The sequence below is a fragment of the Halichoeres trimaculatus genome, unplaced genomic scaffold (assembly GCF_033239565.1).
Source record: "Halichoeres trimaculatus isolate MK-OKI-2021-1 unplaced genomic scaffold, fHalTri1.1 fHalTri1_scaffold_12, whole genome shotgun sequence".
NCBI classification, from domain to species: Eukaryota; Metazoa; Chordata; class Actinopteri; order Labriformes; family Labridae; genus Halichoeres; species Halichoeres trimaculatus.
In genome coordinates, this window is record NW_027437190.1 from 31108598 (window position 1) to 31121953 (window position 13356).

The window sequence follows — 13356 nt, forward strand, 5'->3', positions numbered from 1 at the left end:
GAGAAGACGCACAGGTATTTACCGGCCAGTTTTGAGAGTTGCAGGTACCTGTTGCAACCATAGACTGTATAAAATAGTGTTGTGCGAATCATGAACAAATCGTTCAATACCCGAGAATCACTTTACTGACTCGAGAACCATGATTCTTCGCCACAAATGACTCATTTACTGGCTCAGTACAAAGCTGACGGTAGCCCAGCCCCTCACTCACATCACAGGAGAATGGCTCAACTCACAGTGTATACGGGTCATTAACTCACCCACAGTACATGAGGATCACTAACTCACTCACAGTATGACTCAAAGCACATACGAGTCACTCACCAGCTCGAACATACGTAGCATGGCTCGACTCTTAGCACATACGGGTCACTCTTTTGTTCACATTGGAGTGTATTAATTGTCCTTTTCAGTCATTTCGCTGGTATGAATCTCTCTGAAATATAGATTTCTATGCACTTTCTGGGTAACTGACTCGAGTGACTCAAATGACTCAAAAACCCGATTCACTTTAGTGAGTGACTCATTTAAACTCGATTCAGGAAAAAGAATCAAGTTTCCCATCACTAGTATAAAACATGGATGTAGTCTCTGCGGCGTCACCCATCTATTCCTGAAACCGTGAAATGAAGCTAATGGACATGGAATCGGCCACATTCGCTATGACGCCGGTGTTGAGTTTTTCTTCGAGCAGCTACAGGGCGTCCATCTGTCACGTGACGTGAGCTGTGCCTCTGATTGGACAATCAAACGGTCCTAATAACTTCTTAACCGCAGAGATAGAAAAAAAAAAATCACTCTCCGTACAGTGTGTGCCAATAGTGAAATCAACGTTTTAGACCCAAGCTGGTGTTTGAACCAGGCTGTAATAATGCTCTTTAATGTCGCAAAAGTCTGTTTTTATGGCTGGGTGTGTACGTAACTTCCTGTCTTTCTGCAGCCAGCCTCAAGAGGACTCTCAATGAACAGCAACTTTTGGATGCTGTCATGGCTGCTTTTGACAAAGTCATTTCATTGATACAGATCCCTAAACGGGCTCCCCGTCGCACCCAGGACAGCAGCTACCTTTTCTACCACTCCTGTTCGCTCGTGTAGCTTTGTTTAGTGATTGGTCAGCAGGACATGCATCAACATGGTGGTGAATTCTTACAGCGCCATCTGTTGGATAACAAGGCAAACTACATCAACTTGTCTGATTCATCTGAAGAGACTGCAGCCGGCATTAGAATTCGAACATGAACTTTTCAACTCATGTTCAAAACTCAAATAAAAAGTGACACCAAGCTCTGCCCATAGCCCCACCTCCCAACAGACCTCTAGAGGGCTGGCCAATCAGATGGAAGGGGGAGCCTTAAAGAGACAGCAGCTAAAAAAAAAGTGTTTCAGGCAAAGGCTAAAATAAGACTTTTCTAAAACTCCAGTGAGAGAAAAACGGGGGATTGTTGGAGCTGTGAGTCATGTAAAGCTACTACAGGGGTGCCAGAGGGGAAATGCAAAGCAGAAAGAAGCTCAAAACCCCCTCTTTAAGATATGAAAACACGTGTAACTTATACAAGAGTAAAAAATCACACGGCATGACTTTACTTCCTTTAACCTTTCATGGTTTGTTGTCACCCTTTCAAAACAAAAGCCCTCCTGTATCCTCTGTCAACTCTGGAAACAAGCTCAGAAGTAACTGACGCAGAAGAGGAAGCTTTTTTTGAATAATTTAAGATCAGTTAGGTTCCTTTTTTTCCCTGTAGGTCGAACAATGAGCACATAACATGCTTTGCAAAATATAAACAGTAGCATTAAAGAGCCTCAAGCTGTTTCATGTCAAAATAAAACACGTCAGCTGCTTCGTGCGTGGCTGAGTGAAGCAGATTGTTCACTGACACAATTTAGTCATGACCAGCAATCCAGCAAGATAATTAATCACAACTATTTTATTTTTAAAAATTTTTATTTATTTTATTTCTTCAGCTCAGCTTGTCAAATTCTCTGATTTTTTTGTCACATTTGTTTTTTTCTCAAGAGCCTCTTGTTTTTTTTTGTTTTTTTTATCTTAAAGCTTAAAAGTGGTTTGCAGAGCACACATTAGTCTTTATCTACTAACAGAATGCAGTTTGCTTCTAAGTCTTGCCAAATTAAGCACACTAATGAATAAACAAAAAGAAAAATGCAAAAAAGAAAAGTCTAAAAGAGAATATCTACAAACGTTTCTGACCCTTTTATGATTCCATAGACTTCTGCCTGGTTTGGGAACAAGTATCACAGCTCTCAATGTCACATTTTGAGCCTGTTTACTTGTTTTTCGAAAGCTCTTTCCATCAATAAATCTCTAGATTATTCTGCAACTTCTCTTTATCATCAACGTATATGTTTTCTCACACATAAACCTGCATTCACATCCACTTTTCCATCCCTTAACACACCTTCAGACACACAACAGAACAGAAATGATGGGAAATCTCCGTATCTGACCCAATCCTTCCCTGAGGAACACTGATTAATGTACACATGTGTTTTTTTCTGTGTGTGTGTTTTCAGTGAGTCAGTGTTTGTGGTTTCTCTGTGATTGTGTTCATGTTTCCACCTGGACACATTATTTTGGTTGAATGGTGGTGAAATGATGTTGGACGATGCGTGTGACGAAGTGCGACATGCATACTAAGTTATTTGTTTTGCACTAGAGTTAAGACAAAGTAGTCGTGCTAATCCATGTATTGGTTATTTAATTTAACTTTACATAAAGTGATCAAACAACAGGTTTTAACCCTAATGTGGAGGTTTTCAAATTGATTGGAGATTGGAGGAGATGGGTAAGAACTTAACGTTATTTTTACACATCTAACATTTAGTAAACTCCACTAAGTGTTTTGTGTTTCTGTCTCCGGTTAAATAATTTCCATAAACATAAACAACACTCTCACACCAAGCTGTAATTGAATGCACGTAATCAAACACTACAGCCCACAGAGAGTGAACCCAGCTTGGTAAGTTGAAAAAGGATGTCAGTAAACATTTTTTGCCATGTCTTTGTTCAGCTGCTTGATTCCTGACTTTAATAGACATGTGTTTTGGTCTACACATGGATATTAAACTACACTGTTGGTTGTGTTTGAGAGTAATGAAACCAGTGCTGGTGGAGTCATGTTACTGGCATCCTGTAACCGTCCCGTAGCTCTCCATAGCACCAGATAGCCGTGATGTTTTCATCCATTTTGGTTCTGATTGAGAAGAGAAAAGACCTGCTAATTTAAATCCAATTTTGGGGTTATATTTATTTTTTGTTCTTCTTTTTGCTTTTTTTTTTTTTTAAAGTGAAATGGAAACACCTCCCACTCACAATGGACACACAGCTTATCCAGTGATAATTTGCTTTTTGATCCATTTTCTCTACTGGATGCAGGCCCAACTATCCCTCCTTCTACCTGTCTTTCCCCTCTATAGCACGTCATTTCATCCATTTAACAGTATTTCATACTTCTTCTATGCAAGCATTAAAGTGGTATTCAGTGTCACACATGTTTACGAATGTTTGATCAAGAACAAACCAATTTCCAACCTGTAGTTTTGACAGACGCCACACAGAAATCTGATGGTGAAACTGTGATTTTCCAGCTGAATGCTTAGATATCCACTCCACTCTTTGATGCCTCGAGCATCGTCTCCATTAGAGTCCTCCTAGATGTCTATTGGCACAATAACCCAATTGTTTTCTCTTCCCGCTGCTCCAACACAGACGTCAGTGAACACGACTGGGAGTGAAGCCTTGCAAACAGACTTAAGTTTTAATGAAACTAGTTTTGCATTGCTGTTATTCTGCGCCAATGTAAGTAAAATGATAAAACCAAACTCTGGCTGAATCACGTGACAGAAGCTCCAACCCAGGGTGAATGCGGGCGAAGCAGCTCATTGCGGTGTGATCAATGGGTTTGGGTTGGAGCTTCTGGTGGGTGAATTTGACGGAGGTTTGGATGATTGCTTTGTAAACCAGGCTCTGAGCTCTTTGAAGCTTTTTGCATGTTTTAGTCACAGGCTGATGCTACAGTATGTGCTGTTAAGACACTTAATCATCCTAGAGTTTTTAGGGCCTGTGTCCACATTTTTTTCCCAACTTGTTCCCAGAATAAAGAATCAAAGCAAGCAGCTTTTTTTTTCAAAGAAAAACACCTTTTTCTCTGCTGCTTCTGGCCGACAATATCTGAAGTTTTTAGAGAAGCTGTGATGTTGGCAGAGCTACTGTTTTTGGCAACAGCAAACTTGTTCAACGTGTCAGACAGGTAGGATCAAAATAGAGACAGAAAAGACTGAGAGCAGATTGGTAGGAAAAGGCTCCTTCTGACAACAGCTAGCATTTAACAACTCAAAAAATATACCAATTTCTAAGAATATATCACCAAAACCATCATAAAAATCCTTCTCAACTTCAACCACAAGTCTGTACGATCATTTTGTGCAATATAGCTTCAAAAGCTTCACATTTATTGGACTTAAAGCCCCTGAGATGAGATTTCAGACCAGTTATGAAACAGAGCAAAATGAAAGAAAACAAGAAATTTCTCTGTTTAAACAAAACAGTCAGAAAACTACTTAATCTACTGACTGTGTATTGAATGGATGACCAAACTTCAACTCCAACCATAGAGCTTTGAAGTTAAAAGACAGGTTAGAGAAGGACCAAACAAAACGCACATTTAACTTATCAATTATTCTTGAATAGATTTGGAAAGCTCTCTGACTCTGTGCCAGTGTTCGGAAAGGAGAAGATAACAGAGAATTTGCATTTAAAAGATACTCTCTGGGTGGTTTTACATCCATCAAATGTTCCTGTTGATAAAATCTCAAGAGGTTCAGAGAGGGAAACGGTTCTTTGGACTGGAGACTGAACGCTTATCCCACATTGTCAGTGATCGACTCATCCATTAATGACATAATGAGTAAAAATTAGAGGTGGTGGTCCTTTAAATTACTAAATAAAAGAAATGAACATTTAGATAAAAATTAGCACGATAAGAACTAAACATAACGACACAAACCAAAATAGTAAAATACATGTTCCAAAAGGATTGGCGAGAAGTTGAAACTTGTTTTTCTCTGTTTTTCTTTTTATATCAAAGAGGCTGTGAGGAGTTTGAAAGTGACCTTAAAAAGTCTACCTACCATATTTCTGTTTGTAATCCACACTTTAAAATGTGATTATCAGCACCAATATTGCCGATTACAGGTTATTTTAAATTACTACTTCTTAGCTTGCAGTTTGGGTCGAACAGGACTGGATTGATTTACGACACATCTAGATCTCTATGACAGCACCACGCCAGCTGACAAAGTTTAGAAGAAAGAAGAGATGAAACACAGAGATCTGTGTTTTTCTCTGCTGAAAATGATTTCTGTGATTAATTTTGTAGTGATGGTGGACACTGGAGCCTAACTGTCAGACAGAAAAAGGACAGAAGAGCAGAAGAAAGCTAAACAGAAGAGCAATACAGCCCTGGCTAAAGGCTAATTAGCCTTTGTGCTAATGTTTGTGCTAATGTTCATACCAACCCACAGTCAGCAGTTGTTCTGCAGTGGTCTGTTCAAACTTGAGAGTCTATCAATAAAATGAAGAGTGAGGTTACGTTAGCTCTGATTGGTAGATGACTGGCAGGATATAACCAAGATTCACTAACATTACACATTACAGACATGTCTTAGAGCACCGGGCTGCCAGCTGCGCTAAATATAAACAGCTACTAAACTACTTACAAACTGACAGTGTTTACTTGTTGTCACGTTAGCCTACAGATTCATCCAAGCACCAGGCTGCCGATAGCGCTACATATAGCCGGCTTCTACAAGGTTTGCTTGAACTGTACTGATAAATACATTGTATCCAGTAAAAAGTTGTCTTGAACAAAGAAAATTTGTTTCGATCCTATCTCCATTTAATTCCAAAACAAAAACATGCCTCGCTAAAAGTAATTTACAAAAGTGTGCGGAGACTCCGGGCTACAAGGTGGCGAGAGAGTGCAATAAAAACAGATCCTCCTCATAGCATCCTTAAACCGAACGAAAATCAAAGTCACCATGTTATTTTGAAAAGAAAATTTCTGGGATCTGGTGGAGCTTGTCAATCAAAATCCTGCTCGTGATCTACTGTGGGTGAGAGCGGTGTGCTCTTTGGATGAGAGCTCAGCGTGGATATGAGGAGAAGATGTGAGATGACAGAGACATAGCAAGATGCTGCAAGTTAGAAAAGTTCAAGCAGCTCTCGCTCCAACTGAGGATGTGTCGTGGTAGTTAGAGCAAAAACAGGAAGAGAAACATAAAAGAAGAGAGTCCACCCTTCTTCGGTAGTTTTGGTGTTTACATAGTCAGAGAAAACAATATTATTTGGGTCTTGAAAGATCGTTCATGGCTGGCAGCCAATGAGTTAATCGCATTAAAGTGACAGCCCCTTTTTTTTTTACAGTCAGTGATTTAAACATGTAGAGGACCAAATCCACAAAGATGTATAAGATATAGATCTGTCCTCTTTCCTCACAGGAGCTTTAAGTAAGCACTTGGAGACAGGGGCCTGAAAGAAACTTCCTGAACCGCAAAGTGAACCAGATTTATTAGTGGACGGTCAACTTCATCACAACTTTTCTTCCAGAGAAAAATATGTGGACACAAGCCCTTAATTTAAAGTTTTCATAAGCTCCTTAAACTTGCATATTTAAATAGAAACTTCTGACAATACTTTATTCCCATTGGCAAAGAATGACTCACTTGACTTCCTGCCTTTTGCTGACACCTGTCACCCGACAAACACCCCTGTGCTACTCATCCAAAGAGGATCAGGACCTTTTGACCTCAAAAGTTTTAATCCCCTTCATCCCCTCTTTTCCTGTGTCCCCTTTCCTGTGCTGCCATTTCTTTGGGTGTATGTCATGCATCAACTTTGTGACTCATTTCTCTCTTTCTCTCTCCTCTCCCTGTCCCTCTTTCTGGTTCTTTCCGTGTGATTCCCCCCAATCCCTCATCCCTTATTTCTTATTTTTAATTCCTTTCTTTGCTTCTGCCGTTGCTCCTACACGTTTTCATTCCAATCTGTATTTGTCAATGTTGATGTTTCCCACACGATTCATCCTTCTCTGGTGATTTCTCGTCCTCTTACCTCCTCCCACGCTCTCACACCTCTTCCCACGTGTGATTTCTCCCTCTACATGTCACGTTATCTGCCTTGATTGGACACATCCTTTACGACGACCCCTCACAATCCCTCCCATCGCTCATTGAATGGCCTCTCTCCCACAACCACCTCTCCCCCCACTCCTCCCACTCCTCTCCTCTTTCCCCTCCCCTCTCTTTCTCTCTATCTCGCTAGGAGGACCAGCTTTCCTCCCTGGGTTACGCAGACCCCGGTGTGAAAACTGAAGGTGGAGGGGCAGGAGGAGGAGGAGGAGGAGGAGGAGGACAAGGAGAAGCGGTAACCAACGATCAAGGCCTCAGAGTCTCTTCCTCGGGCATTTCCTCTGACAGCTCGCCTCACAATGGAGTCCTCCCCCAAACTGTAGACCCTCCCTCTCTGCCCACTCCGCATCAACATCCTAGTCAGAATGGAGAGCTCCGTGGTGGCAACCAAACATCCTCCCCCATGACAACCTCACAGGCAACCGGACCCACAACAACAGCAACTACAGGCATAGCAGAAGAAGGGGGAGTAGGTCAAACACAACACTGAGCCAAATCAGAGAGAGGGCGCCAGACAGAGAGAGAGATAACACAAAAGCAAAAAATACTTTTCACGTCTTCGATATTTAACGAGACGGTACTTTGAAAAGGATCCTCCTTAGGTAATCTCATTCCCCTGAAGAGAGAGAGAAGAAAAAGTGCGCGGGAGACGAGTCGAACTCATTCAGCTACTGTACAGTGCATTACACGTGAACACACAACACAAAGGGCTCTTCAATGAACATTTGTTCTCCTGACGCTCACTCGAGCTTCAGCTAGTATCAGTCTTGCAGGACAAGATCCTGATACCTCGTATTAAACTGTTTGAATCAGTCAAACAAGCCGATATGTGATCATCTGCTCTGTGGCTTTGTCAGAAATACGAAAAGGAAGAAGCACTATAGAACGTCTTGCACCCCAAAGACTTCATAGTAGCCATTAGCAGGTGCTATTAGCTAGCTAGCGATAGCAACCCTTGACTCCCATGGATGTAGGTGCATTTAATATACCAATCCTAACCACGCCAGGCTTCAAGTGTTTAGCTGAAGATGTGGGGATGTAGTCTGGCTTTCTTAGTGCCTTTGAGTGTTTTTCAACAGGGTTTTTCAATAGAGTTAGCGCTGCTAGCTAGGAGCTAGGAGAAATAGTTTTGCTGGGCTGAAAACAGAGATTCAAATACACAAGACCAAGCACCGTCGCCGCCGTCGTCATAGAGATTTAAAGGAAGATATTTTTGGGAACTTTTCTTTTTCTCTAAGGGACTCCTTTTAATTTTTCCTCCTTTATTTTTTGGACTGAGCTCGTGCAATTTTTCTCTTCTCAATCTCAGAACCGATATGTGATGAACTGGTGCTAAACAGAAACAAATGGTGCCATTTTTCCAAGTCAAATGTCTGTGTCTGCCATAGCACTGCCTTTTTCATGAATCACTCACTGTCTTTACTCTCTTCCTCCTGCAGTTTGTCTTTGACAGGAAGTTTTTCCTCCCCAGTATGTTTTGTATGTGTCTTTGTTGATGTTTTATGTGCATCCTGTTCTTGTTGTTCTTATGGGGTTGTTGGGGTTTTCCATTTCTGTGTTTAAGCGGTCTCCTCCAATCTCTACTTACAGATAAAAAAATTAGTTTATCAGAAAGATTACTTCAAATTTGTCAACTACAGGCCCCAAATTCCCATTCATAGTCAACAAAAAATAATTATTTTAACTCTGGTTGACACTACTAAACCATGTATTACGTTATTATTCAGTTGAAAATGTGTTGGTCCTTTGTGTTTATGTACAAAATATAAAGAGGTGCCATAAGTTAAACTTCAAATGCTGAAAAATGTTGTATTTATTTTCAAATTTGACCAAAATTAACATTATAAATGTGTTAGATTAGTGTTTGTCTTGTGTTTTACTCCATTTTTCCAAAAACAAACAATGTTACATGATTTTAAAAAACTACAAAAATGACCCTTGCATGTACATTTTAACCTTTTGGTTTAGCCTAGCCTGCTATTAAGTGCCTAGGATAAATATATTCAGCATATTTCACTGGCTAGTCCTCATTTAGCTTTGTAATACACAGCCTAGCTTTGGACATGCAAAGCGTAAAGCTTGAAAAATAGTGTATAAAACAGATTAGACGACGTTTATAGTTAAATTAGGGGTAAATTTGAAGAAATACTTCAACTCGACTCTTTTGAAATGTTTGTAATGTGTTTCCATTTCTTTCATTTTGTGTTTCTCTGTAAGTTCTGTCTGGCTGTAAGTTTGTTTTTGTCTCTGTAGCCTCACACACACTGGTGTTGCTCTGAAACAACTCAGCTTGTCTGAACGAGCAGAGCTGAAGAGTTTCCCATCAGCTTTGTGTCGGCCATTTTCAGAAAGATTAAAACAAAAAAAAATCTTCCTTTGCAGTTTCAAAGGTGAACAAAGCCGATGCTAGTACTCTTAAGGCTAGTGCTAGCAGATTAGCTTCCATTGAATGTTCAACTGTTTAACCACCAAATGCTAATAATACTCACAGGGGAAGATTGTCTTCTCTGTAGACAGCTCGTAGGGCTACATTCTTTCTTGTGAAATAAATGTGAAGACATGTTGGATTTAAAGTGGTCTAGATTTGAGAAATGAACATTGCTGTGAAAATACCTCAGTGACTCAGGTAAACAAGCAGTTGCCTCAGAGCTGAACACAAAAACTATAGAACCAGAGATGAGTCCAGCTTTGGAAAAAAAGACTGCCAGCGTGCAGATTCTCGCTCTAGCTCTGCTTCAACAGCACCTGATCAAGCACCCTCCCTGGTTTCTTCTCTCTCTCTGTCTCCCTTTTCTCTCCCCCTAGCCACTCTCAAAGCTTCATCGAGGACAATGTGGAACCTAATTGGCTGATTCACCATCGGCAATCCGGGTGGCATGGCCAAATGTCCAGAGCCCTCTCTCGTGACGCGATTGGCTGACAAAGGGAGAACTTGGGGCATTGGTCCCATTCTCTTTGCTCAAGGGATGGTGCAGAGCCCCAGCGGACCATGTAAGGAAATGCTGGGAATTTTTTGTATTTCACTTGGGCCCTCTCTCTCTGATTTGATGACAGGATATTTTCTAAATGTGTTTGACGCCTCTTGCTTGGATCTACATTTAACTTTTAGGAGGTAGGCTGGACAGATATTGGCGTTGGTTAGCCTGCCGAGCATGCAAAGAACAGCTATGCAGTCTGATCACGGAGGAACACAAAGGCCAAGGAAGGCGCGATGCTCAAATTGTGAGAGAGAGGGGAGGTGTGTTGTGGGTAAGATGTATTTCAAAGGTGCTTGACTTCTCTTACAATGTCAGTCAAAGCTGATTTACTTTTCAAAGCATTTATTTCCCTCTTTCTCTCTTTCTCCTGTAGTCTTTTCAAATTAGCCTCTTCATTTACTCACTCTTTATCTATCTAGGAAAGCATTATTTAACCGCTTCATCTCTTCTCCATGCTAGACACACTTGATCTCTTTCTCTTTTCATAGTTTTAGCACTTCCGTTTGAATCTCCCTCAGACTGACTTTAAAGGAAACTAAATATGCACAGCCTAATACGACAAAGTGAAACTGCTTCAGAACAAAACACTTGCTTCAGTGAAGACTTTGAAAAACCGGACAGAATGTTATTATTTATATTTCTATGATACTACTTATTCTTACACTAGTATTTAACAGAAAACTATTCATCAGAAATCTTCCGGAGCAGATATTTATTTATTGATAAAGATAGATGCCTCTATCTAATGGAAGTTCATAAATAATAATCCATTTTGTATGAACCGAGTTTTCTTACTGAGACAATCTTGTGGAGAGAGCCGTTGCCCTAAAGAACTGTGACGAAAAAAGGGACAAACTGGTGTTTTACCTACTCCCCTTACAGCAGTTTGCACGTTGCTGTGACCTGTGCCCTCCTTCCTTTTAGTTACAATCACGTAAACAAACTTAAAAAAAAAGTGGACGGATGTTTCTTGCCCAACTATCGCCATGGAGCTCTCCATATGCGGACGATGTGACGCTATTCGGATGAGGACATTCTTGCTGATATTGTTTTTTTTACTCCTCTTTGACTATGTGTCTGTAGTTTAACCAAGCAGAGGATGAACTCTTGGTTTCAGTGTGGGGAAAACACTCCATTTATTTCCATGAATGGACTCCACTGACACCAGGACGAGTTGAAATCCCTGCTAATGACTGAAACAGAGAGAGATATGTTAGAGGTCCTGCTGAATCGAGTGAATGTGTTTGTATATAAGTGTGTGTTCTGGCTAAATCTATGTGTATATACTGGATAAATGTGTATATATGGTATGTCTATGTGTATATACAGTTTGTTTGTATATGCAGAGTGTACAGTTATTTTTTCCTCTAATGTTTCTCTCTCTTTCTATGAATAGGTCTTCTCAAGTTACCAATACTGAGGCATGGAAAGGTTTTTAAACGAGCTATCAGAGGCACTTTCTGTGCAGACTGAGAATATCATCAGGGTCTGTCACATACAGTATAGCTGCATTCTTGAAGCTCTCATACACGAGAAACTCACATAATCTTAAGCTTGCACTCATTTTCTGACCAACTAAAAAGCTTTTCTAAGTAGATTTGGGTGACCAAGCAATGTTTGTACATATATAGACTACTAAGACATTTTTTTTGTTTCCAGAAACCTCCATCTGCATTTCTATGAAAACTCTCGACCTGTTTTGAGTTCTTGCGTATCTGACTTTCACTTTAGGTTCCTATGGTATATGTTTGCAACGGTTGTCATTCAGAGTTATATATTTATTCAGACAACCCGTATATATTTCTTGAAATTTTGTTCCCCAAATTCTGCCTCTCATGGAGCCGTCTGACCGTTTGTGACGATCGGTTAGAACGGCGAATTCTTCCATGAAAGTATACTGTCATTATAACACTGCTTGTTTTTGTATAGGTCCTTACTAAATAAGTGTGCCTCCCCTCTTATACTCTTACTAACCTTAGATCCATTTACTCTGCTGGTCGCTCATCTTCATAACCCCTTGACAAGCCATAGCCCCACCCCTTCCCCAAAACTCCTCTATTGTTGTTTTGACAGGACAGACATTTGGGGATTTTGTGTATATTAATGGAAGAGTGGTGTTGAAGAGTGTATTGCAGTTGTATATGGATTTGTTATGAATGTGGATATTCTGATCATTGAATTATTATTGTAATAATGATAATAATTATTGCCACTTTTGTTGATTAATTCCTTTGATGCGGTTGATGAAGATGCCATTGTTCCTTTTTTTTTTCTTTTGGAATACACCGGAATTTATATTTTTCGGGTGGGTGAATCTGGAGATAGAAATACGTAAATAAATTAATAAATAAACAAATAATTAAATTCTTAAGAAGGTGTTGAAATGTGTGTTCTGTTTCTTAACTTTAAACTGAGTTTTATCAAAGCAGCCGTTTCAGATGACATCTGAACACTGACAAACTTCTGCATTAACACTTAACATCTGCCTTAAATACCAACCACTGTGTGTTAATCCTTTGCCTAAATTAGTCCCCAAGAAACTCTCTGTTTACTCCTTTTTTAGCTGATGTTAGCCAAACACTTCACTTCCCAGGTGCGTAAGGAAACCACACAACAATTTAACATTTATGACATGTTTTTTAGGATTTAAATCCCTGGTTCCAGAGGATACACACTTGACTGGATTAATAAACCCACTCAAAGCCACTGTTATTGTCTGCCTGGATTGTAAGGATAAAAATATCTTGTACATCCTGTGCGCAATCTTTGTCCCAAGTTATCTCCTACGTCTCACCAAGTAGATCTTGAAATAGTTCACCAGAGGTGTCAAGTAACTAAGTAGAAATACTTCAATACCACACTTTAGGAAAACTTTGGGGTATCTATACTTGAGTAATTATTTTTTAGCTGACTTTTCACTTCTACTTCTTACTTTTTACAGTTTACAGTTTCATTGAGCAGACGCTTTTGTCGACAACGTACTCATCCCTGAACAGATGAGTTTTCAGACATCTCTTAAAAGTAGAAAGGGACTCTGCGGATTGTATAGAGTTAGGTAATTCATTCCACCATTTGGGAACAACAGAGGAGAAGAGTCTGGCTAGTGATTTGGAGCCGCGCTGGGCTGGGAATACCAGGAGTCTTTCACAAACAGAATGTAGTGGGAAGGAGGAGG

General features: G+C 40.1%; 1 protein-coding gene across 7 annotated transcripts in view; it reads left to right on the top strand.

The window, feature by feature from the left end:
* Nucleotides 1-12555, top strand: part of syngap1b (synaptic Ras GTPase activating protein 1b) — a 249653-nt gene extending 237098 nt beyond the window's left edge. For 5 of the 7 annotated variants that reach the window (XM_074683101.1, XM_074683099.1, XM_074683102.1 and 2 more), the window contains one exon: nt 10009-12555. In XM_074683101.1, the coding sequence (XP_074539202.1) occupies nt 10009-10047 (39 nt within the window). In that variant the 3' untranslated portion in view covers nt 10048-12555. Of the gene's footprint in view, nt 1-7336 lie in introns of all 7 variants that reach the window. The other 2 variants (XM_074683105.1, XM_074683100.1) reach the window with 2 other exon arrangements.
* Nucleotides 12556-13356: the final 801 nt, after the last annotated feature.